The sequence below is a fragment of the Nanorana parkeri genome, unplaced genomic scaffold (assembly GCF_000935625.1).
Source record: "Nanorana parkeri isolate BGI_ZX_2015 unplaced genomic scaffold, ASM93562v1 scaffold2040, whole genome shotgun sequence".
Taxonomy (NCBI): domain Eukaryota; kingdom Metazoa; phylum Chordata; class Amphibia; order Anura; family Dicroglossidae; genus Nanorana; species Nanorana parkeri.
The window spans coordinates 130,801-155,613 of NW_017308308.1; the positions used below are offsets into that span (position 1 = coordinate 130,801).

At 43.6% G+C, this 24,813-nt stretch overlaps 2 protein-coding genes across 5 annotated transcripts in view; one reads left to right on the top strand and one right to left on the bottom strand.

The window, feature by feature from the left end:
• The window catches only part of ACOX1 (acyl-CoA oxidase 1), a 36,946-nt gene extending 26,772 nt beyond the window's left edge, over positions 1 to 10,174 (bottom strand). For 2 of the 3 annotated variants that reach the window (XM_018572464.1, XM_018572465.1), the window contains exons 1-2: positions 9,999 to 10,174; positions 8,825 to 8,984 (exon numbers count right to left, since the gene is read on the bottom strand). In XM_018572464.1, coding sequence (XP_018427966.1) covers positions 8,825 to 8,984; positions 9,999 to 10,137 — 299 coding nt within the window. In that variant the 5' untranslated portion in view covers positions 10,138 to 10,174. Of the gene's footprint in view, positions 1 to 7,102; positions 7,121 to 8,824; positions 8,985 to 9,998 lie in introns of all 3 variants that reach the window. The other variant, XM_018572466.1, reaches the window with a different exon arrangement.
• Positions 10,175 to 10,278: 104 nt separating this feature from the next.
• On the top strand, positions 10,279 to 24,367 carry TEN1 (TEN1 CST complex subunit). 2 transcript variants are annotated; one of them, XM_018572460.1, is made up of 4 exons: positions 10,279 to 10,313; positions 12,146 to 12,256; positions 22,156 to 22,313; positions 23,891 to 24,367. In XM_018572460.1, exons 2-4 carry the CDS (start codon positions 12,168 to 12,170, stop codon positions 23,998 to 24,000), a joined length of 357 nt encoding a protein of 118 aa, XP_018427962.1. In that variant the 5' UTR covers positions 10,279 to 10,313; positions 12,146 to 12,167; the 3' UTR covers positions 24,001 to 24,367. The 2 variants fall into 2 exon arrangements, with proteins under 2 accessions (XP_018427962.1, XP_018427963.1); XM_018572461.1 differs by having other exon boundaries at positions 23,959 to 24,367.
• The last annotated feature ends 446 nt before the right edge of the window (positions 24,368 to 24,813 follow it).

The window sequence follows — 24,813 nt, forward strand, 5'->3', positions numbered from 1 at the left end:
AGCCGCCACAGACCCCCCCCCCCCCCCCCCAGACTATATGCATTTTATGAATTGAATATAAAATACAGGCACAGTGTGGAATACATTCTCTAGCCCTTAGGTGAAGCTCTGGGTGGACAGCTGTCTCACAAAGAACAACTCTTGGTAAGACAACTGCCCATCTTCATCACAGAGAGCTTTTTCAACAAGCTTATCACCCCCTAAGGAAATCCTGCATAGCCCAATTCTCATCCGATCATCCAAAAGAATGCTCAGATTGTGGTGGACTCAGCACTGTATGGCCCCTCTTTAGAACCAGTCAATTTGCTTTGAGATTATCAGACTTTCTAAAGATAATATTCTTGGTGAGAATATTAAAGTTAGAGCATCAGCAGGACAGGCAGACGGCTAGCATTTGCAGAATGAAATGTCAGCAATGGCAGTCTTGATCCACTACTCGGGGAAAGGTTTCCTTTAAATCATACAGTATATTGGAACAAAGGAATAAAAAAACGAGTTTGCACCAGAATGTATTAGCAGTCTAGATTTGTCGATCACTTGAAGTTGGGAACTATGTACTTAGGAGAGTTTCCCTATCTACCCACATATAAGGAGTAAAGTGCAATGCTGCCTGCATGTGACCTTAACCTGATATCGGTTTATAAGACTTTATCTGTTCAAGAGATTAGAACAGTGTTAGTCTGTACAAACTTCAAACTATGCCCAAGGGCGATCTTCTAATTAGAAAAAAATTTACACACATAAGAGTAACATATAGCCTATATGTTGTAATGCATGGCCCAAGTATAATACAGTTGTGCTCATAAATTTAAATACCCCTTGCAGAATTTATAAAACATTAACCCATTTTTGCTACACCAACACCACATAATAGTTTACTTCAAATACACCAAAACAGCACCTTGAGAAACCACAAAACTACTGGAACAATGTCATTTGAGGCGTAGAGACCAAAAAGAAGCTTTGGTCACAAAGCTATGAAGGCGAAGTGTAAACTATACAAAATCAGAAGAAAGGACCTTCTTTTTTTTTATCCATTTAGGTACCCAGACCAGACCTTATGTACTTAATACAATTCTTAAAACAGCCTTTAACTCGTAATTTACTATAATGGTATTATGTTGTCCCCATCTAACACCCATTCGATATCCATACATGTGAACTCAGTTCTACTGTAGACAAATATCACATGGCAGCCTGCGAAGAGTAGCACATCATCTCTACTGTGAAGCATGAAGGTGGATCTCTGGTATTTTGGGGGGCGTGAGCTACAAAGGCTAAGTGACTTCAGTCAAAATTGAGGGCAAAATGAATGCAAAAAAATACTGGATGATTTTCATTCATCAGCTCTGAAGCTATACATGGGGAGCCAAGCCAATACTTTAGTGGATGAAGCAGAAAAAAAAAGTAAAGGGTCTGGAGTGGCCATCACAATTTTCAGAACTCAACATCATTGGGCTACTTTGGAGAACAATGGCAACTTTACTAAGGGCCTTTAATAAAGGCCCTTATTCACAACCATCACAAAAGACTGCAAGCCGTATTTAATACTAAAGGAAGCAATGCAGGATCAAGAAGTAAGGGTATGTAAACTTTTGAGCGGGACCATTTTGTTATGCCCATTATTGGTATGGTTTAATTAATGGTTGTGCTATTCTGCAAAGCCTACTCTTATGTTTTCTTTGACATATATTTTATTGGGTTTTCAAATTTAAAAAAAACAACAAAAAAAATTGTACATTTAAGAAGTCAGTTCAAACAATATCGCAAAAGACACATCTAGGTCCCTAAAAATGGGACAGGAAGAGACCAATGTAACAAACAGCCAGAAAATAATGCAATACATATAGCTCTGACAGTACAAAACAATGATTATAGTCTGGGTAGGTACGAGGCATTAGGGTCCCCCAAAAAGCTATTTGAGGATGGAGGTTCAAAGGGGAGGGACTCTAGGATAGGTATACTGGGGATCATAAGGGAAAGAGGAGGAGGGAATATGGGAAGATATTAAGGTAGGGGAAGAAATTAGGGTGGGGAAAGAAGGGTGGGGTTTCAATAGAAGGAAAGAAGAAGAGATTGAAAAGTAAGGAAAGCAAGAAAGTAGAAAAAGTCAAGATTGAAGAAGTTGAAGATGTCTGAATTTCAGATGGATAAAAGAGAGGCTGGAAAATCTTTTGGTTTGGAGTATGTAATCCAAGGCTGTCATATCTTCAAAAAGTGTTCTCGTGTGTGTCTTTAAGCATCGCAGTGACCTTTTCATTGACCAAGGTAGTCCGGATTCGGTTCTTGACCTCTTCAATACTTAGGGAGGGGGGTTTTCCAGGCCCTAGCTATGGTCATTTTATTAGCAGCAAAGACATGGGTAACAGTGTTTTTTTTCAAGTGGGATATGTTTAAGCAAAAGCACATCACACGGGTCCCGGCGTAGGTTGACATGAAGAACAGGAAGAATAAAGTTGTATACTCCAATCCATAATTTAGACACACATGGACAAGTCCACCATATATGTAACACTGTACCAATCTCAGGGCAACCTCAGAAACATGTGGACAGTCGGGATGTATTTTGCAAAACGAGCTGGGGTATAGCACAATCGAAGAGAACTTTGTAGGAATTCTTCAACGCCACCACATTTCTGGAGCAGTACAATGTGGCAGTCCAAATATCCCACCAGTCCTCAGGAAACAAAGACTGACCCAATTTATCTTGCCATAGGTCGTTGAGTTATTAAGTCCTTCAATAAAGAATGGAAGTTAATGTTCACATTAAGATATTGCGTAAGATTCCCGAAGTTGTTGAAAAGACTTAATACCCAAGATTGTAAATATCCTTAAAACCATGATGAGACCACCAACAAAATTGGAAGGGGTCAGTTAAATCAGGTGGGGAAAAAAAACAAACTGATTATCTGAACCAGTGCCAAACTAAAAGGAGAACTATCTAGAGGCAGAGCAAGCTGTACCCTCCCCTACCCCGTTCCTCCAGTCAGCGCTGGAGGATCGGAGCGGGGGAAATCCCTGCAGAGAGCCGTGAATGACAGTCACGGCTTTCTGCAGGAACAGGATTGAGAAGTGAGCGAGCAGCGGTATGTGTTCGCTCACTTCCCAATCTATTGAGCCGACGTGTGACAGTTTCATTGTCACACGTCGGCTCGAGCTATGAACATGAGTGAAAATCACTCACCTCATTATTCTCCTTTAAATGACCAGAGTACTTGATGCTATTCCACACTGTAAGGTAGTGATATAAAATAGGATTGATGTCAGGTGGCTATTTTGAGAAGGGTAACTATGCGAGCATGAAAATGGGGACTGGGTGGCAATTAAGATCCAGGGAGGCCCAAAGAAGATGTTCCTGAGAGGAATGGAGGAGAGCCAGCGGAGCTACTGTATATTGATGGCTAAATAGTACAAATGGATATTGTAACCCACTAACCGCCCTGATCATTTAGAACGATAAGGACCATTATGGTTAAGTCTTAGTTTTGAGTTATCTCAGAAACAAAATAACATTACATTGAAGGATCTGAAACACATGTCTACGGATCCAAGCTTATTCTTATGGTTCCTAAAAATGGTCCACAACTTACAAATTCTGGAACAGGGAATGCAAACTTAAGAACACAACTGTATATGCAAAGCCACTGATCAAAATGTTCACGCTCTGTTCATCAACAGAGAAAATGTGAGCTCTTCGACTGCCTCTTAGTAGAAAGATAAACATCAATACATTATCTACATGTTACTTACAGATCCTGAGGATCACTGGGACTCAAAGTGGACCTCCACACAAAGTTTTGTTAGTTTTAGATAGATTAGGGAAAGCTTATTCCCCCATGTCTGTTTCCTTATTACCTGAATATCATGCAGATTCTCTGGCTTGAATACCTTGGGGTTAATTTACTAAAGGAGTGGAAGCCGTTTAATTATTAAAATGAATATTAGTGAATATTAAATCATGGGCACAATGCGAACAAATGCTTGGCTACTCAAAGGGAACACAGCTTTACGTTATTCACCAATATTCACTTTAAAGCTCTCGAACACCTGTGGGAGCAAGCCTGCCATCATTATAAATTCTACTAGAACATAATATTTCAGCAGGTAACAAAAATGATACTCCGAGGATAAACTATTTAACCAATTTTTCCAAGGACACCACACAGATATACAATAACTTTTTACTACTTCAGTGTAACACCTAATAACCATGACACTATGGATTTATTCCATCTAGTACAAAGGGCAAAGATAACCCACATAACAAGCAGTGATCAGTTTATTACAGTAAGATAAGATAAATAACTGGTGATTGGTTGACACAGTTGCTCTACTTGTTTAAAATAACCCTGTGAAGACACATGGAGCCCTCCCCACTGGAGTAGTCATGGTAAGGTGCCAGATTATGCCTTTAAAGTTCCATGTCTCCATCTTCCCAGCACTACTGCAACTCTTCCTATGCAAATCAAGAAAGTGTGAAAGGTGATATTTGCATAAGCATGCTTAGGCAAGTCCCCGTTTGACAGCACTCAGGGCCTAGTGAGCAGCAGCACTGTCACATAGGGAAGGCACACCTACTCTTACAACACCTAAAAAGTCAGGGATTTTTCTACTAGTTGAAGTGGCTTTGCTAGAAGGGGACAGAAAAATCTTAAAGTGCCATCTTGCTTCTTCTGGTGTCCAATATTTTAATCGTGCTCAATTTATCATTGTTAATCAGATCTAACGGTGATACTCTTATGGAACTCATAGTGACAAAGGTCCCAAATCCCAAACAAGTGGCACTACAAGATACTTGGACATTCACTTTAGATTGGCATGCATCGTTCTGCATACGTCCATACCCAATACCCCCCCACTGTACCGCATATCTCCAGAAGCTTCCCACACCCAAGCCCCCCCCCCCCACACCCCCCCCCCCCCACACACACACACAACCCTCATTGTCCTGCATATGTCCAGGAGCTTTCCACACCCAAAACCCCACACAACTCAATCTCACAACCCGAAAGGACTTCTCCTATTATCAGAATACAGCTGCTTCTATTTTCTATGCATTAGAAAGCACAAATCTTTCCACCAAGTAGTATGAAGGTTAATAAATAATAATAAAAACAAAATCATAAATCCATTATGAGAAAACTATCCCAGAATACTAAAAAAACAGTGTTTTTGTATTGTGAAGTCTGCTTCTGCAATTCTGAGTTGCCAACTGAGTTGCAAGGGTGCGACAGAGTTACCTCTGCAGATGAGAAGGAATTTTACCCAAACCTCGGCACAAAGAAGAGGTCATTGCAACGTTCTGTATGACTAGCCCTGTAAATCATGTCCTTCACAGTGTTTTAGTTCCTTCTTAAATGGAGCCGTATAAAAATGGTGGGCAGCCACAGTATATGGGCCCCATTCAAGTCAAGCTGGGGGCCAGTGCTGAAAGGAATTTTACCACCAAGGATGTAAACACTGGACCAGGAGGTACTGTACGTAAGCAGCCGGGAAGTGGTGGGGAGGTAGTTAGTACAGTTGGGCTTAGGAAGGCTAAGGGGGGTGGATTATTATTTGTTTAGTAAAACCTGAGCCTGGCCTTTAATGAGGCAAATGGCAATTGTCAGACTTCTGTTTGCTATAGCTCTTTTGCAGCTATGACTCGGTTGTGATCAGTAACTTCACTTCACTGCTTTTTGTACTGCAAGTGTACAAAGACAAAGTGCACTTATCCTGTTTGACCCTTTGCACTGACCTAACGATGCCACCCTCTCTCTCTCCACAGATGCATACTAACCTGGATCAGACAGCTGTGACCTCTGGTGTTTGTCTACATTCACCGCTGCAAGTCTCACTCTCCTGGCCACAGCTGCACATTACAGCCCCATATACTTCTATGGGGTGTGTTGCAAGTTTGGAGACTGAGAGATGGGTCCATGGAGGTCTCCGGGGCTTTAGTACGCATGTGTGGCCGGGACAGTGAGGCTTGCGGTACTGGATGCAAACAAACACTGCAGGCCACGGCCACCGCATCCAGGTAAGTATGCACCTGTGGAAGGGGAGGGTGGGTTACATTAGGTCAGTGCAAAGGGGCAAACAGAATAAGTTCACTTTGCAAGGATAAGTGCACTTATCCTTTTAACCAATTTCTGCTGGCATCACACATAAATGTGGCATAATGGAAGGGGGTTTTCTTCACTGGCACCACACATATACAGTATATAGTGGTGGGAGCATGCTCAATTGTGTGTCCCCCAGCACCCACACCAAGCTGTCATTGACAGCTCCTGGCCTCAAAATTCATTGGGAGCCAGAAGGTCTGGCTTCCACCAATGTGATCACTAATAGCCAATCACGGTGATCACTGTAAATGGAAACCTACCCTGTACCATTTCTTCTCTGCACTAGGGGAGAAGTCTTTGTTAAATAAAAGAAAAAATAGATCAGGGCTTAATCTGGGTTAGTGTTAGTATTAGTGTTTATGTTGTCCATGTTCGTGTCGGTGTGTTTTAGGTAGGAAAAAACAATGTGCACTATTGTTTCTGGACCCTATTATGGGTACAAACTACATATACTGCACACATATGTGGTATCGTCGTGAATGTCGGGTAGGAGAATTCTTTATTTTTATTTTTGCTGGGAGGGTCACCATAATGGCATAAACATATTCTGCTATATTTTGAAAAATATTTTTTTTACAGACTTTGTGAAATGACAGGCAGTCTGACCTGCAGTCAATGTGCATCCAATACGTTTCAAATTTCATTGATAAATGTCCTTATGCAAAGTATCACATAGTCCTTTCAAAACAGTCAGTTTGCCAAAAATAAAACCAGTTATTCCTCTTTAACCAGTTGACATCCGCGGGGTTAAACCCCCTTCCCATCCAGGCCATTTTTAGTCAGTATGTTGATATCGTTTTTATAGATTTTTTTCAGTATACTTTAACATAAACTTTTAGGCCCTCCCAGCCCTCCTGTCTTGTACTGTAACTGTACGGTCTCGCTTTTTTTGTTAAGCACTGCGAAAACTGTTGGGGCTTTATAAATCCTGTATAATAATAATAATAATAATAATAATAATAATAATAATATTAAAGATGGAAGTAGGTACTGCTGACTTTATCAAATGGAGCCAACTATGGCTCTGTCATGGCAAACATTGCTTCCTTGCTAAGCCAATCACTGTCCTGGCCAGAGTATGCAAACTGGGCACTTCGAAACTTCACTGGCTGTACACTGACTTAGTAACTACTGAAACAAGGATAAGAATTACACCCTTGGAGCTTGCACCTTCAAACATTAGTTAACAATGCATAGCTCCCACAATATCAGCCTGACAGGTTACTTTGAAATGAGTGTTCCCATTTTCTTTAACTTTTCACTGCTACTCATGCACTAGGTGTCAAGTTTTTCGCAGCAGTGTTGCATCAGTCCATGTAGTTAGTGGTGCTTTGTTTGCAGTGTTCCATCAGATTTAAAGCCGGCCTCCAACCCAAAATAAGAAGATAAAGAGATAGTAAATTTGCTGACATATTTACCTTCAGTCCAGAGATTTCCACCACAGAACATTTTTCCTAAAATTAGATGTTAACAGTCTGATGCACAGTATCATTCAACCCACTTCCTCTGAGCCCCGGTAGTTCTGGACCTTTCCCCCCTTACCCCAGCATGTGACTGAACAATGAGAGGAGAAGCAGCTCATTGATGAGCTCATCTCTCTGTCACTCTCCTTTCAGCATGCTTCTGGGCGGCACATAAACCAATTAGCTCCTTCCTCTCATGTTCCAGCCCTGCTGCACAGGGACTGCAAGTGGCTGTCAGGTCAGATTCAGATACTTACACTGTTTGTATTTAAAAAAAAATACATTTAATGGTGTATTAATGATTACAGGGCTGCATTCATTTGTATCTTTTATATCTGCCTAGAGTTCAGATTTAATCTGAAGTGCTTTTCTGTGTGCATTGCTTTAGCAGGCCGATGCCTGGGCTATTTCAGTGCTGAAATGGAGCCATCTTTGACGGTGCACTGTATTTTCTCTGAAACGCCAGTATTGGAGAAACAATACTTAAAGTGACATTAAACCCTCAGATTTTTTAACATAAACCAATACTGTAATGTGCGCCTTACTGTAATCCATGGTAGTTTCCCTTCTCTTTGCTGCTCTTCCTTTTAAATCCTCATGTCTTCTCATGCTGGGGGAGAACTTCCCTTTGCAGCTGAGGGCCTCTTCCTGTAGTGCTGGCTCAGGTTGTGAACCTTCACACAGACACCATGTATCCATTTCAGAGACAAGGCAGTCTGCTGCAAAACAGAAGTTCTGCCCAGCATGAGAAGACATGAGGATTTAAAAAGGAAGAGCAGCAAAGAGAAGGGAAACTACCATGGATTACAGTAAGGCACACATTACAGTATTGGTTTATGTTAAAAAAGGGTTTAATGTCTCTTTAAGCAAGCACACAGTTTGCAAGCTTGAGGGGAATGATCAGGGTTTTTTTTTCCAGCTGCATTACCGCATCATAGTGCAGCCAGAGATTACTAGTACTTGTTTGTTTTAATATTGTAATAATTTTGTGGAAGACAAATAGGATAAAGACAGGTCTCCATTAAATGAGGCATAAAGCCCTTCATGGACAATGTGATGATATAAATATCTTCTGTTTTGTAAAGTCAATGATCTACAGAAATTTAGAACTGGGCTTTTTGGTTCATTTCGTCCCCAAACATTAATCTATTTGATGACTTTGTAACAATGTGGAATGCTACTGCAAATATGACAAGGAAAGAGCTAGTCTAAAATGTCCATGAAAATATTCAGGAAATGTGTATTTGGAATGCCCACCTCTTGAACCAATAGATCTCTTCAGGGTCTGATATGCCATGGTCTCTCATCTTCTTAACCATCTGAGAACTCTTCTTGATGGCCAGCTCATACCGCTCGCTGCGGGACAAGAAGTTAGGGTCCTCATTGTGGAAGGCTGGGTCGTTGATCACAAGGCTCTCTAGAACAGCAATAAGAATACATCAAACTCCACAAGCTGAACTCTAAGTGCATGGACGGGGCTACCTAAAGAATGACTGAATTTAAATCCCCATCAAACTTTTAGTTTAAAACTAGCTAAACACATTCCATGTTCTTTAAAACAAAAGGGGTGCAAAGTCTTACAGTTTGTTTTCTTCACAAAGCAGCCTTAGTCTGAGTACAAAAGGCCGCCCCCTGCCCTGCTGTAAAGTAGGATACATACTCTGTTTGGAAGCAGTGGTCTCTCTTTAGAGGTCCAAAAATCTCCCTTTTGAGCCAAGCTGGACCTATGTATTTTTCCATAAAAGATAATTCCTGGAGTTCTACTTTAATCCCCCCACCCTAACCTATCTTTGCCTACCCTCTATCCTCCTCCATACACTGTACCCCTCCCTCTCTGTATATTGGCCCTACTAATCTCCCTCATCCTGTACACACAAGTCTATCCCCTCTGGCCTCCTTCATACACTGTACCCCTCCCTCTCTATATATTGGCCCTACTAATCTCCCTCCTCCTGTACACACAGGTGTATTCCTCCTCCATACACTGTACCCTCCCTCTCTATATATTGGCCTACTAATCTCCCTCCTCCTGTACACACAGGTGTATCCCCCCTCTGTCCTCCTCCATACACTGTACCCTCCCTCTCTGTATATTGGCCCCCTACTAATCTCCCCCCTCCTGTACACACAGGTGTATCCCCCCTCCCTCTCTGTATATTGGCCCTACTAATCTCCCCCTTCTGTATACATAGGTGTATTCCTCCTCCATACACTGTACCCTCCCTCTCTATATATTGGCCCTACTTACCTCCCACCTCTGTACACACAGGTGTATCCCCCCCTCTGTCCTCCTCCATACACTGTACCCTCCCTCTCTGTATATTGGCCCTACTAATCTCCCTCCTCCTGTACACACAGCTGTATCCCCCCTCTGTCCTCCTCCATACACTGTGTGTATGTATATATGTATATATATATATAATGGCCTTACCAATTTCCCTCCTCCTGTGGGTTTTCTCCGGGGTCCCATCCAGAATGTTGGTGATGATCTCCGGGTTAAAGGAGGCTGTGGCCCTCTCCCTGCTCAGGTCCGGATTCATCTTTCTGCTGTCAACTCTGCAACTGGCCATAGTCGTCCTTTGCCCCGATTTACATGTGACAAGTATATCCCCGCCTCCATCTGTCACATGAGCCGAATAGGAAGAGCGTAGCCTTCACACTACAACTCCCGGCATGCTCCGCGCTGCTTTCCGGGCAACGTGCGTCCAGCTGAGTGTTGTAGAGCCTACTTCGGGGCTCTAGTCAGGTAAGCGGTGGTCTACAAGAAAATGGCGGCTGCCACCGTGGATTCAACGTGAATATCTGAAGACAGCTGCAGTCATTTTCTGGCTATTGGTCTGAAAGAAACTTGGATGTCAAGCAGGTTTCTAGTACTTTGTAGTCAAGTAAAAATGACTTGTAAAACTCGGGGTGGGGGGAGAAAAACAGAACTCACACCTGGTGCAGGAATAGTTATGCTTTAATAAGCAGCTGCCCTTCTGACTTGATTTTAAAGGTGCAAGTTTCAGAGCTGTCATCCTTATCCATGCTTCACTGGGGTCATGTAACTTGCCACTTCATGTCCTTTCTTGCCATGCGTGAAGCGGCAGTGTTCTGATACAACTCATTAGAATTGGGAGAATGGCTTATTAAATGTTTAGTCCATCTGTAATTGATGCCTCAGGTAAGGTGTATGTAAGGCCTAAACTTTGTTTTTCTTTAGTGTTGAACAGTGGGAAAGGGTTAAAATTGCCACCTTTGTCCAGACTGAGAGATTTCCCTTTGTTTCCTGTTCTGGGGACTCAACAGGAAATGAGAAGAAATCTCTCTGAAATGAACGTAATTCCCATCCTTGAAAGTTGTCACTGGAATAGGTGTCCCTATTAGGGGCTTTTTCTTCACCAAATCTGGACTTCCCATCCCTTTCTGGCTGAATGACAAAGGTCTCCAACACAAGTAGAGGGGGAAATCTTTCCAGCAGGAACACAGACCACAGCAAAACTTTAAGGGCCCATTCACATAAGCCCAACCGCTAAAATGCTGTATTTTAATGACAGGCTAGTGCGGTGTGGCAGCTTGAGCAGTGTGGAATACAACGCACAGGCTGTCACTGTTTACATTTTCAAAAAAACTTTATTATTGTTTACAATGTGTACAACGTGTCTGCGGTGGCATCCAATGCGCTGCACAAAAATGAGAACTATGCCCGCAGCCTCTGAGGACACCACGTCATACAGCTCATGAGAGCTGGGGGTAATCCATAGCACATGCGCCATGATGCTTCACCATGGGGGCCAGCTATCTCTTGCAGCTAGCCCATTGATAATGTCCCGCGGTGCATGAGTGTTGTCAGGGGGCCATATGCAAGAACCAGGAAGAGACAGCTGACTCGCAGATGACATCAGAGTGGAAGTTGGCAGCGCGGAACCTGGTGAGCAGCAGCAAAATAGCAGTTTACTGCAGAACAGTGATGGATTTGCTGGGTGTGTGACTATGTTTATAAAGGACAACTTGGCAAAAAAGTTAAAAGGGGATTTAAAGAAAGAAAGGAGGGTCAGGTTCCTTTTTCACAGAAGGTCTAACCCCGCAACACTATGTTCAAAACTAAAAAAACAGAGCATTGCCTTTACCGACACTTTGAAGTCCCTCTCCAGGACATATTCCATACCTGGTGATCCAGCCAGTAATACACTAACTGTCCTCGGGTGAAAACACTCATTCACCATATTGTATCTGTGGAGGAGCAGCATTGTCCCCTTGGGCTGCTCACTCCTAGTTAGGACTACACAACACCTCTACCCCAAGCTAAACAGCAGCTTCCTAAAGGCTGGGAAACCACCTACTGTTCTAAATGAGTCTGGAATTAGCACAATTGGCTTCCATTATTATGTGATCTGGGGGCAGACGTAGAAAACAGCCACCTTCTGAATGTTTTGTGATGAATATAAATATACATTGGTTCTTTTCCATGTGCATTACGCTTAATTCTATTGTTCCAAAATCAGTGATATAATATATTGATCAACCATGCTTCATGGTCAGAGATAGTCTGTCATCCGTCAGAAAGAGGTTTAGTTAACTTATAATTTCTTTGTGTAGGTGAAGAGACTTGAGGTACACGATGTTGCCACCTCCTGCAGAGTACCAGTACCTATGGGACATCAGCTCAGGAAAAGTGCCTTCTGGATCCACTGTGAGAACATTTGGAAGGTAAAATCTGTTTGGTGTTGAGAGATGCTTTGAGCTTTGTAGAGAAAGAAATGTTAAGTGGCATACGCCCGGCCCGAACCCGCTGTACGTCAATCACATGTGACTATACGCAGTTCTGAACCGAGCGTGGGCGTCACAAGGACGTGGCGATACCACTCTCAGCCTCACCCTGCACAGAGATTTCACAGCTCGCAGGACACAATCTCAGGCCAGCAGACTGAGAGCGATCATCACCTGGGTTGGTTAACTCCGCAGTTAAACATTTACACACCAAACATTCGCTGCCACCATGTGCTTTCTAATGGAAACACAAGAGCTTCCTCTATCTGCCTTCAGCATCTTTTTGTTAGCCCTCTAGGGGGTGTCAGGGAGCCGGCCCCTAGGGCAGGACTTGGGATGGAAAGCAGGAGGAGGATGAACCTTTATTTTACACTATCACCGCCCAATTCCAAATGATAAAATGGAGCTGAAGTTGTAACTCAGGTTTATGACTTTTGGTTAAAGGAGAACTATGAGGTGAGTGCTTTTCACTCGCCTCATAGTTCTAGCCGACCTGTGACAATGAGACTGTCACAGGTCGGCTCAGTAGATCGGGAGGTGAGCGAACACATACCGTTCGCTCACCTCTCGATCCTGACACGGCTCTCTGCCGTGACAGGGGGAGGGGCTGGATTCCCTCCTCCCCGCTCCGATCCACCAGCGCTGACGGGCGGGTACAGCTGGCTCTGCCTCTATATAGGCAGAGCCAGCTGTCAGTCACGCAGCTGGGCGGATCCTGGCATAATTGTCGGGATCCGCTTCAGCTGCGGCGTCTCACTGGTGCTGGGCAATAAAGATCACAGGCCAGATAAGCAGATCTCTGTTCTGTGGAATGTGGAGGGACCTGGCAAATGACTAAATGAAGACCTGCATCTGCTCTGAACTAGGGGACAAGAGAATGCTGTATTTAGTTATTATCAGACTCAAAACCCCATTATCATCACAATGTTAAGTGACTCATCTCCAGGGCAGTTGTCCAAGTGGTATCGTAAAGGCTCTCCTGAGTCAAAATCCAACTTCTAAAGCTGCCCAGGCACACAGATTATCTGCAGATTTTTTATGGTCAGTTGGAAAAAGTGCAACAGATTCCTCCTCCTACGCTAAACTGTGTGGACGGAGGATTCTCCCACTGGACCAAGCTTCAGTACCTTGCTAGTGTAATGAACTCACCTATCCTTCGCTCACAGATCAGCGCAGGGTTCCGCCTCGTGATCCATGAGTTCATCAGGCCCCGCGTCCACTGTTGGCTTAAGCCAGGAAGATCAATTGCCCGACGTTCGAGCAAGGGAGAAGACGCAGGGCAATACCCCTCCTAATCCCGCATGTTGAACCTCATTTCTGACGCCATCATGCAGCTTACCTTCAAAGGCAACCTTTCCACAGTGCTTTCCACCTGGATGTCATTTGATACCATCACCAGATATCTTTTCCTCCATTTTCTAAGATTTGACATTTCCTTTGAGACATAAACTGGTGTCACTGTTGCATCTCTCTGCACATCATCCTGGACAAGCTTGATTGCATGGGCTGTAGTACACACCTAACAAGCTCTACTAGCCCTGCTAAGGACTCTGAACCAAGGCTACCTGGAGATAGATCCTGTTCATAAGGAGAGACTGCCTGTGAACCACTTCCCAAATGCAAGTACTTATTGTCTACTTCTAATGTGTTATCAAAAGACTGCCTTGTGAAACCTTCCCAAGCGCTAGTAACTACTATCCACGGTGTTATCAAAGAGTCTGCCTGTGATACACTTCCTATACTCAAGTACTTAATGTCTGATTGGAAGCCTGGGTAGAAGCCTGAACTGTTTGAATTATCCTGCTACCCACTACTTGATATATACGATATCTGATCCCTAGGAGAAAACTCTCCACATCATATCTTTAGCTGAGATCCTTGCACTGTTATAACCCAGAGTGTTACAGCTAGTCGGCCCCGCTGGCTGTCAAACTACCTGAACAATCTGATTGGATGCAGGTGTTTTGAGAGCCAGCGGGGCCAACTAGCAAAATTCTGAAGCTTGGCCCAGTGGGAGATTCCTCCATACACGCAGTTTAGTGTAGATGGAGGAATCTGTTGCACTTTTTCCATCTGACCTTTGAAAATCTGCAGATAATCAATAGGTGTATGTGCAGCTAAAGAGAGACCACTGCTTCCAGAGTATGTGACCATAGGCTGATAGAAAAAATCTATAGGTGTATGGCCAGCTTTAGGCTGGGTTCACACCTAGGCGTATGGAATATGCGCATTTGTCGCGTTTTTACCGCGATTCGCGGTAAAAAAAAAAGGCGTGACAAACGCGCGTTTCCAAGGGCTACTTCGCTGTATTCCAATGGAAACGCACAACAAAAACGCCCCAAATAAGCTCCTGTACTTCTTTGGGCGTAGGGCGTTTTGTAGCGCGTTCATACGGCCTGTAATACGCCCAGGTGTGACCCATACCCATAGGAAATAATGGGATTTCGGTGTTTGAGCATTTTGTAGAGCGTTCGAACGCGCTACAAAACGCCCAGAAATACCTGTAATAAATCAAATGGGCGGAACCTGGCATAATTGTCGGGATCCGCTTCAGCTGCGGCGTCTCACTGGTGCTGGGCAATAAAGATCACAGGCCAGATAAGCAGATCTCTGTTCTGTGGAATGTGGAGGGACCTGGCAAATGACTAAATGAAGACCTGCATCTGCTCTGAACTAGGGGACAAGAGAATGCTGTATTTAGTTATTATCAGACTCAAAACCCCATTATCATCACAATGTTAAGTGACTCATCTCCAGGGCAGTTGTCCAAGTGGTATCGTAAAGGCTCTCCTGAGTCAAAATCCAACTTCTAAAGCTGCCCAGGCACACAGATTATCTGCAGATTTTTTATGGTCAGTTGGAAAAAGTGCAACAGATTCCTCCTCCTACGCTAAACTGTGTGGACGGAGGATTCTCCCACTGGACCAAGCTTCAGTACCTTGCTAGTGTAATGAACTCACCTATCCTTCGCTCACAGATCAGCGCAGGGTTCCGCCTCGTGATCCATGAGTTCATCAGGCCCCGCGTCCACTGTTGGCTTAAGCCAGGAAGATCAATTGCCCGACGTTCGAGCAAGGGAGAAGACGCAGGGCAATACCCCTCCTAATCCCGCATGTTGAACCTCATTTCTGACGCCATCATGCAGCTTACCTTCAAAGGCAACCTTTCCACAGTGCTTTCCACCTGGATGTCATTTGATACCATCACCAGATATCTTTTCCTCCATTTTCTAAGATTTGACATTTCCTTTGAGACATAAACTGGTGTCACTGTTGCATCTCTCTGCACATCATCCTGGACAAGCTTGATTGCATGGGCTGTAGTACACACCTAACAAGCTCTACTAGCCCTGCTAAGGACTCTGAACCAAGGCTACCTGGAGATAGATCCTGTTCATAAGGAGAGACTGCCTGTGAACCACTTCCCAAATGCAAGTACTTATTGTCTACTTCTAATGTGTTATCAAAAGACTGCCTTGTGAAACCTTCCCAAGCGCTAGTAACTACTATCCACGGTGTTATCAAAGAGTCTGCCTGTGATACACTTCCTATACTCAAGTACTTAATGTCTGATTGGAAGCCTGGGTAGAAGCCTGAACTGTTTGAATTATCCTGCTACCCACTACTTGATATATACGATATCTGATCCCTAGGAGAAAACTCTCCACATCATATCTTTAGCTGAGATCCTTGCACTGTTATAACCCAGAGTGTTACAGCTAGTCGGCCCCGCTGGCTGTCAAACTACCTGAACAATCTGATTGGATGCAGGTGTTTTGAGAGCCAGCGGGGCCAACTAGCAAAATTCTGAAGCTTGGCCCAGTGGGAGATTCCTCCATACACGCAGTTTAGTGTAGATGGAGGAATCTGTTGCACTTTTTCCATCTGACCTTTGAAAATCTGCAGATAATCAATAGGTGTATGTGCAGCTAAAGAGAGACCACTGCTTCCAGAGTATGTGACCATAGGCTGATAGAAAAAATCTATAGGTGTATGGCCAGCTTTAGGCTGGGTTCACACCTAGGCGTATGGAATATGCGCATTTGTCGCGTTTTTACCGCGATTCGCGGTAAAAAAAAAAGGCGTGACAAACGCGCGTTTCCAAGGGCTACTTCGCTGTATTCCAATGGAAACGCACAACAAAAACGCCCCAAATAAGCTCCTGTACTTCTTTGGGCGTAGGGCGTTTTGTAGCGCGTTCATACGGCCTGTAATACGCCCAGGTGTGACCCATACCCATAGGAAATAATGGGATTTCGGTGTTTGAGCATTTTGTAGAGCGTTCGAACGCGCTACAAAACGCCCAGAAATACCTGTAATAAATCAAGCTAAACATTTTATGAGCCCTTCTAGAGCTGTGATATTTAGTGCACATTATGAGGGTCAAAAAGTTTGCCTCCATGTCTGTAATTTGAGATCTATTAGAGCAGTGGTTCTCAATCTGCGTAACCTCAGTACCCACTTTTGTCCTTGGTCATTCAGTCGTGACCAATGCCGCACCATACTGGAACACACGATATTGTGGTACCGCGCGTTCCGTTGCAGGCGATCGAACTGTGGGTGGGAGGTGAGTTTGGGGTGCCATTCAAATGAATAGCAATTCAACACACCTCCCGCAACAGAATTTGCGGTAGGTGCCATTTTGCATGGTACAGTGCATTTAACATTTTGCACGGTACAGTGCGTTGAGAACTACTAGTGTGAACGGGCCCTCAAAAACACTGAAAGACACACAACCACAGTCATAATCTCACACACTCACAGATATTCTCACACTAACATACACACTCCAAAAAAACTAAATATTTGAATCTTTTTTTTAAGATCTACTCAGTCTCCCGCCCCTTACAAGAACTGGAGTGGATCCTCAGCCTGGGGTCCAGTGTGGGCTGCTGTGCTGCGATGGAGCTCCATCCATATGTGCAGTGCTTATACAGCTCCCTTGTGTGCCCTGTAGAGGTGACGGGAGCCAGAATGTGACATCACTGCGGTCCAGGCACCTCTATAGAACACGTGAGGGAGCTGTAAGCAATGCACGTATGGATGGAGCTCCCTCACGGCCATAGCCTCATCCCATCCCACCTGAAGCTGACACTCGACATCGGGCAGCATATTTTGGATGGCTGCTTGGCATGAGAACTGACAGTACTGCGCTAGGTGGAGGCTGAGGAGCCTCTCACCTAGAAAAGTGGAAGGCATCCAGTGACCCACTGAACACGGGGTCGCGACACACTTTTGGGTCACGACCCACCAGTTGAGAACCAAGGTATTAGAGTGATTGTGAATGATCATGTACCATGCTATATAGGTGTCCTTACCCCACTAATACCCCACTAATGTACTGTATGCTTTTCTCATTCAGATTGAGTGATTAGAACCATGGACCTGCGGCTAAAACAACGAGCTGTAATTAAATTTCTAGTGAAAGAAGGTTGAGCATTTAAGGGATGCTGTAGTGTACATTAGCAATGTGCAGCGTTGGGTGAAGAAGTTTTAAGGAGAAGCCGGATTTCCACTAGAGCGTCTATGGGAAACATCCTTTAGCCGATTATGGATTTCCTTAGGGGTGCAACCTTCTTTCGCCAGAAATTCAATTATAGCTCATTGTTTTAGCTGCAGGTCCATGGTTCTAATCACTCAATCTGACAAGAAAAGCATACAGTACATTAGTGGGGTAAGGGCACCTCTATAACATGGTACATGAACATTCACAATCACTCTGATCTCAAATTATAGACATGGAGGCATTCTTTTTTGATTGTTAGAGTAAAGAAAGAAAGCAATACCTTCAATTTGAAGCTGTCCTCCTCTGCAGTACCAGCGACAAGATGTTCTCAGTCTTCTGGGTTGAATGATACCTGGTGTCACTCAACCTGGAAGACTAGGAGTACAGGGCGTCATAGCACTGCCTCCTGAGAATGGCTTCCTGTACTACCAGTATATTGATGGAGAGAACCGTGCTGTTGTCATGAGGTCAATGCCACTGCATCATCCAGGGTCACTCAATAGTGGGAGGAAAAGGACCCACTGCGTCACATGACCAGCCAGAAAAAGGGAAGTAAAAAGTATTAAAAACTGCGGAGGTGAGAAAAGGGCTTTGAAGTGGGAGAGCATGGATCCCAGAGGTGGGCTTAAAGATTTTTCATGTGAACCTTGGCTGACTTTAGAACTAGTAAATTGCCAGGACTTGTGAAAAACAGGCACCTAAATGTACAAGACTTGCCTTTAGGGTACCCTGAGATCCACAAATTCTGGAGTTCATATTTATGCAAATAGTGACTTCAGCACCAAAGTTAAAACTTAGGAACGTACCCTTTTCATTCACTCCCCTTTTGTTTTCTTTTTATTCTGGCTAGCAGCTAAATAAACTGCATGTAAACCCTCACTGAGCGACATTTAATTTGCTGAAGCCCTGTGAGGGGAATTTATCAAAACTGCAGCAGACAAAAACTGGAGCAGCTCTGCATTGCAACCAATCCGCTTCTCTTTTTCATTTTTAAATCCTAACTGAACAAACTGAAGAGAGAAGCTGATTGGTTGCCATGCACAGCTGCTCCACTTTTTGTCTGCTCCAGTTTTGATAAATTCCCCCTGTGTACCTTTTGTTGCCCTCAGTACTGCTGATGTCCTACATCCAGTTCCTGCCTACATGAACTTCAGCAACTACTGCTCATCATTTCTAAGGGCGGGTTTCCTAATGGTGGCAACATTGGAACCTGTGCTATTTGCTTTGGTGTGGCGGCTTGAAGTCTACATTGGGAGAACATGTGACGGGGACACAGTATTGTCCTCCTATTGCAGGAAGTGCATGAACAAGGACCTTAATGGCAGGATCACCAAGAATTATTTAGATGCAATCTCCAAATTTAAATATATTGTCATTTTTTAAAAAGATTTCTTTAACATGTGAAAGCTTATTTTAGATTTGAGTGGCTGGTTTACATATACTTTAGTTCAGCAAAGGTTCTTTTTTCAACTGTAATAGATATACATATAAAGCAGATAGGCTTGATGTGATAATTATTATTAATGTGTATATGTTTAAGAAACCCTTGTTTCTATCTTTACTTTATATGTACATTGAGGCAGCCATGTTAGCTTCTTACGTGTGCAAGCTCTTTTCAGTGGTTCTGCTTTACTGATGTTATTCTATGGGTTGGCTGACTCATTGAAAGTTAAAGGAGAACTATGAGGTGAGTGATTTTCACTCAACCTCATAGTTCAAGCCGAAGTGTGACAATAAAATTGTCACACGTTGGCTCTATAGATCGGGAAGTGAGCGAACACATAGCGTCACTCGCTCACTTCTCGATCATGTCCCTGCAGAGAGCCGGGACTGTCACTCACGGCTCCCTGCAGGAATTCCCCGCTCCGATCCTCGAGCGCGGACTGGCGGAATGGACTGGGGAGGGGGCGGGTACAACTGGTTCTGCCTCTAGATAGGCAGAGCCAGCTGTCACTCAGCTGGGTGGATCTCGACAGTATTGCCAGGATCGGTCCCGGCTGCAGTGGTCTCAGTATACCGCATGCTGTAGCTCGCGATATACTGAGCTTTATGTCACGGGAGCACGCTAGTTTATGTCCTCCCGTTACCCTAAGGAGAACTATGGGGGAAAATACTTACCCCATAGTTCTCCTTTTAAGTTGGCCATACACTAATAGATTTTTTTTTTTTCATTCTTCTAACAGCAATCGTAAACTGATCTCCCGCTGCAGCTATTGTATTGTGACAGCTGGCTCTGGCCTGGCCACTTCTACAAAAGTTGATTGAGTAATCAACCTTTTGTTGAGTCTGGCAAGGCCACTCTCTGTAATAATTTGAGGCGATTCCTATATATTGGTGGTAATTTCTTGCTGTGTATGGCTAGCCTTACACAATGTGTTTAATAAGCAGGAAGGTTTAAGTGACTGCAGTGGAATACTGAGCTCTTTATATTGGCTAATCTACACAGTGCACCATGCTTATGTATTCGCATCACCCAACTATTGGTGCCAATGCCTGAAAATAGCACATGGGCACTGGCAAAGAACTACATTCAGGCAGAGCCAGACAGTAGGTAGCTCTGCCTGAAAACATTTGTCAGTACACGTTTCACTGCAGCTCTTCCAGGGTATCAGAAGTTGGAGTAAGCCCGCAGCTTCTGAAAAGCAAGTGTGCAGTAACCCTTTTTTTACAATTCAAATTATAGAAAGTAGGACGGATGTATGAGGGTATAGGTTTTTTTTTTTTTTTAAATAACAGTTTATTAAGCATTTTGTACAATAATACAGTTAAACAAAAAGAAAAATTTAAGAAGGAAATCCAGAAAGAGATCAAGACACTATAGGGGCTGGCAAACACGATCCAACAGGAGACATTGGCATAAATAGATACATTGTCCTTCAGGACGGATCCCATTCAGTGTGCAGCAACATAAGCAAATACCCAAGTTTTAAGACATAGGGTCAACGCCATGTAATTTCAGTAGTAAAGTGCGTCTCAAACAGAAAACGTATGGGCAATTAAAAAAAGACTGTGTTGCATCCCAGACATGCAGGCAGTAAACAAACCAAAGAAAGAAGGGAAAGCACATAGAACATATAAGGACCAGAGAACAAGAGTCTAGGGTGGAATACCAGAGAGGTGAGTCAGTGGGTCAAGAGACAGGGAGGCAGAGGGGGATAAAGGGAGGCTCCTCAGGCCCCAGTGGCACAAATAATATGAATATTGGATTCCGTGACTACTCCAGAGACAGCGCATTGATCGTGGATCCACAGAGGAGCAACCAGATAATGAGGGCATACACTGACTGGCCAGATTACTATGACCACCCCATCAGTACTTTGTTGGGCCACGAGATGACTCCACGAGATGGCTTCTTGGGCTGACTAGTCGCTGACGGCCACAATTCGCACGTTCAGACCCAGATTTTCGGCTGACAGTCCAGTAACTTTCTTTTGTTCCCTTGCATATGGCTGCAGATTCTCCCCGAGCCCATGTGACAGCATTTAGTTATCAGTGCTGTCCTGTTCAAAGAAGGGGAGTCCTACAGGCTCATTAAACCTAGAAGTACCATTTTTTTGTGTGAATAAAGTAGGGAAGATGTATGGAGAGCTGGGGAGGTCAGCAGTTAAGCGATTCTGCTGTTTTGCCATCTGTGAGCAAAGCACAGGTTAATTTTAATATGGCCTTGGTAAATGCTGTGGTAGATTTGCTGAAATGTGGTGAGGGGCAAAATGAAAAACCTTAGACAACGCGCGTTTACGAAAGCTATCCGGCTGTATCCTAATGGATACGCGTGGAAATACGCCCCAAAAGAAGCTCCTGTACTAGTTCGGGCGTAGGGCGTTTTTCAGCGCATCAAAACGTGCTGAAATACGCCCAGTTGGGAACCATGCCCATAGGAAATGGGATTTCACTGCTTGAGCGTTTTTCAGCGCTTCGATCAGCGCTGAAAAACGCCCAGGTGTGAACCCAGCCTTAGGGGTGTCTGCACATAACTGACAAAGCTCTAATTGCTCTCTGCCAGCAAAGCTCCAACATTTCCAGATAGCGAGGAGCTGCCTTGTAGGTCAAAAGGAATGTGTGTCAAGCAGGAGGAAGAAGTGTATGAGCTTTGCCCATTCAGAACAGCCTGGCATTTGGCCATAGCAGTGAAAGCTGCTGAAGTTATGTGAATGTCCCTCTAGGTGCACTTTATACCTGCTAGCAGCTTTATAAAAAAAAAATATTTTATTATATTATATATTTTTTGCAGGACTTTCCACTATTTGTAAGTTTTACTTGGTTTTACAGGTATTATGTTATTGTTCTGATAAGGTAATATAGTAACCTGGTACTTGTAACTCTTCTGTGTGCAGACTTAACTGCTATGATTTTACTCAGTCCGAGGCAGTGCTCACAGCCCACCACTCAACAGGTCAGCACAAGCTTCAGGTGAACACAAGGTTTGTGGAACCATTTTCTCCCCGTCTTGGATCACATTACATGGCACTGGGCGAGCTGGAATCTGGAGATGGTGAGTCTACAGGATTTGGATACAACTTCACCAAAAGCAGTTTTTTTTACATTTTGGGGTGGACCGAGATAGGGATTGAACCCTTTCATGAGTTATGTGCACTTGTGTGATGTGGTGGCATTCAAAGCCAAGACTTTTTTTTGGTTTAGATAGCGCAAAGAAGTGTTAAAACCCAAATTGTATCCTTGTTTTATATGAGTGCAATGAAATCATGCTGCTGAAAAAAATGAAGTATTTGTATTTTTTGTATGCCGTATGCCAAACTTCCTTGTGAACAACGGCAGTTCCAGTCAACAAAGTGTGAGCATTTCTATTTGGAGCACAGTACTTGTGACTGCAGGGGGCATGCCCGACCACTGAACATCCAAACCATTGTTTACGCACAGCACATTAGTGCTGCTTTTACAAGGGAGTTCATCATATAATAAAACTCATAAAAATGGTTTAATTGGGTTTTTATTACAGGTGCACCGAAATGAAAATGTCAAAACCGAAATGGAAAAAAAATGTCAGACCGAAACCGAAAATGTTTTTTATTTTAACTTTTTTTTTCAAATTTTTTTATTTTTTAAAAACTTTAATTTTTTTATATTTCATTTTTATTTTTATGTTTTACTTTACTTTTAGGGGCTTCTGGGAAATATTGGGGGTCTAAACAGATCCCTGACATTTCACTGTTAAAATAGAAGAGATTGAGTCCTCAATCTCTTTTTCTGCAGCCCCAGTTATGAATGAACAGGAATCCTCTATACTGATTGCTCCTGTTCATTCATAACATGAGAACATAGTTTGTTTACTATAACCACAATCATGAATGAACAGGAGGTGATGTAGATCACTTCCCATTCATTCATAATTGAGGATATGGTAAACATACTCTGTACTCAATTAATTACAAACACTCAGCGATCGCTGATCGCTCTCCATCCTGACAGCTGTCACAGGAGGCTGAGTGGAGCGATGCGGTGAGAAGAGCTCAGCCTCCTGTGACAGCGCTGGCTATCTGTGCCCACACCGCTCTCCCAATCTGTCACAGTAGGCTGAGTGGTGCAGGGAGGAGACACGCCGGCCGCTTACAGCGCTCTCCTCCCGCAGCGCTTGGCTGCCTGTGACAGTTTCTCTCCTCCCTGCTGGGACACAGAGCAGCGCCCAGAGAAGTCACAGATGCACTGCTATATCGGCCAGAAAATGGCATTTTGCAGAAAGTGCCATTTTCATCCGTTATGTTTCGACGGCCAAAATATCGGTGCATCCCTAGTTTTTATTGTTGTCTGTTCCCCCTTTGGGGATCTTCATCCTCTTCTCTTTTTGTACTGGTGACCCTTTTCTCTGGTACATAAAGTAATAGAACATTTGAAAGTTGTCACAGGAGGTGAGGGGAAATCTTCCAATGGGGACAGTGCCGAATGTCTAAGAGGACATTTCTGATACACTTTACAGGGAGATATTTCCTTAAGTTTAGAGTGTTAACAAACCATGCTCTAGTCTACCAAAAGTAGAGAGAACTCATCAGGGTGGGGCTGTCCTTTAATTCCTTTTCTTAGCAGTTCCATTATTGGTTTATTCTTGTTTTCCAGATACCCATGTAGTACTGTGTGCCCGCTTGCTAACTTGCATTGAAGGTGCAGACGTCTCCCTTTTGCAGAATGCAATAGAAGAACAGAGAAAATACTTTCTAGAGAGATAATACATCTTGGGAACATAGCTGAACAAGGACTTATGTGAGCTCAATACCCTGTGTAGACTACAAGATTGTGCTGCAAGCCTCCGGTATATAATATCATGGGGTATTATTTCCTTTGTAAGGGTTCAAACATGATGCAATTGTCACCTGTGTATAATGTCACTGTTTTGTCCTACACATAAGTCAGAGCATAAGCAGATGTTGTGTAACAGGTTGGAAAGAAGCAGATTTACTGTAATTATGTGTTGGCTGCTCTATAAGACATTTGTATATACTTGTAAAAAGTGTGCTGCATATTTGGTATTTAGCCTTTGGGGAAAGAATTGTATCCAGCAATTACAAGAAATGAATTCTCCTGAGCTGCGTTTGTCCTGGAGCCAGGGGATTTTTTTAATGTAAACGATGATCTAGCTTTTTGATCTCCATTATAACCAGTGTTGAGACAGCTGACAGTTGTGTAAAGTGGTCTCCATTGAAGACTAAAAATAAAGCCTTCAGATGCACAGAATAGACACCACCTACAGGCTCAGGGTTTTAGGTTTTTATTCAAGAATTGCTGCATCAGCCCATCGACTCCATTCTGTCTGTAACACATCAGGGGAAGAGATCACAGAGCGCCCATTACAGACTCCGTGTTGTCTCTCTCATACAGAAAATGTAAAATGTCCAAACTAACAAGTGTCTACTTGACAGCAATCAGCTGCAAACTTGCTGTAGAAGTTTGAAATTGATTGGTGATATAGGAAGCATAGAGAGAGAGGGAAATGTACACTGCATATGCTTCAGGAGGTATACTTCCAGTCTACCTCAAGGGAG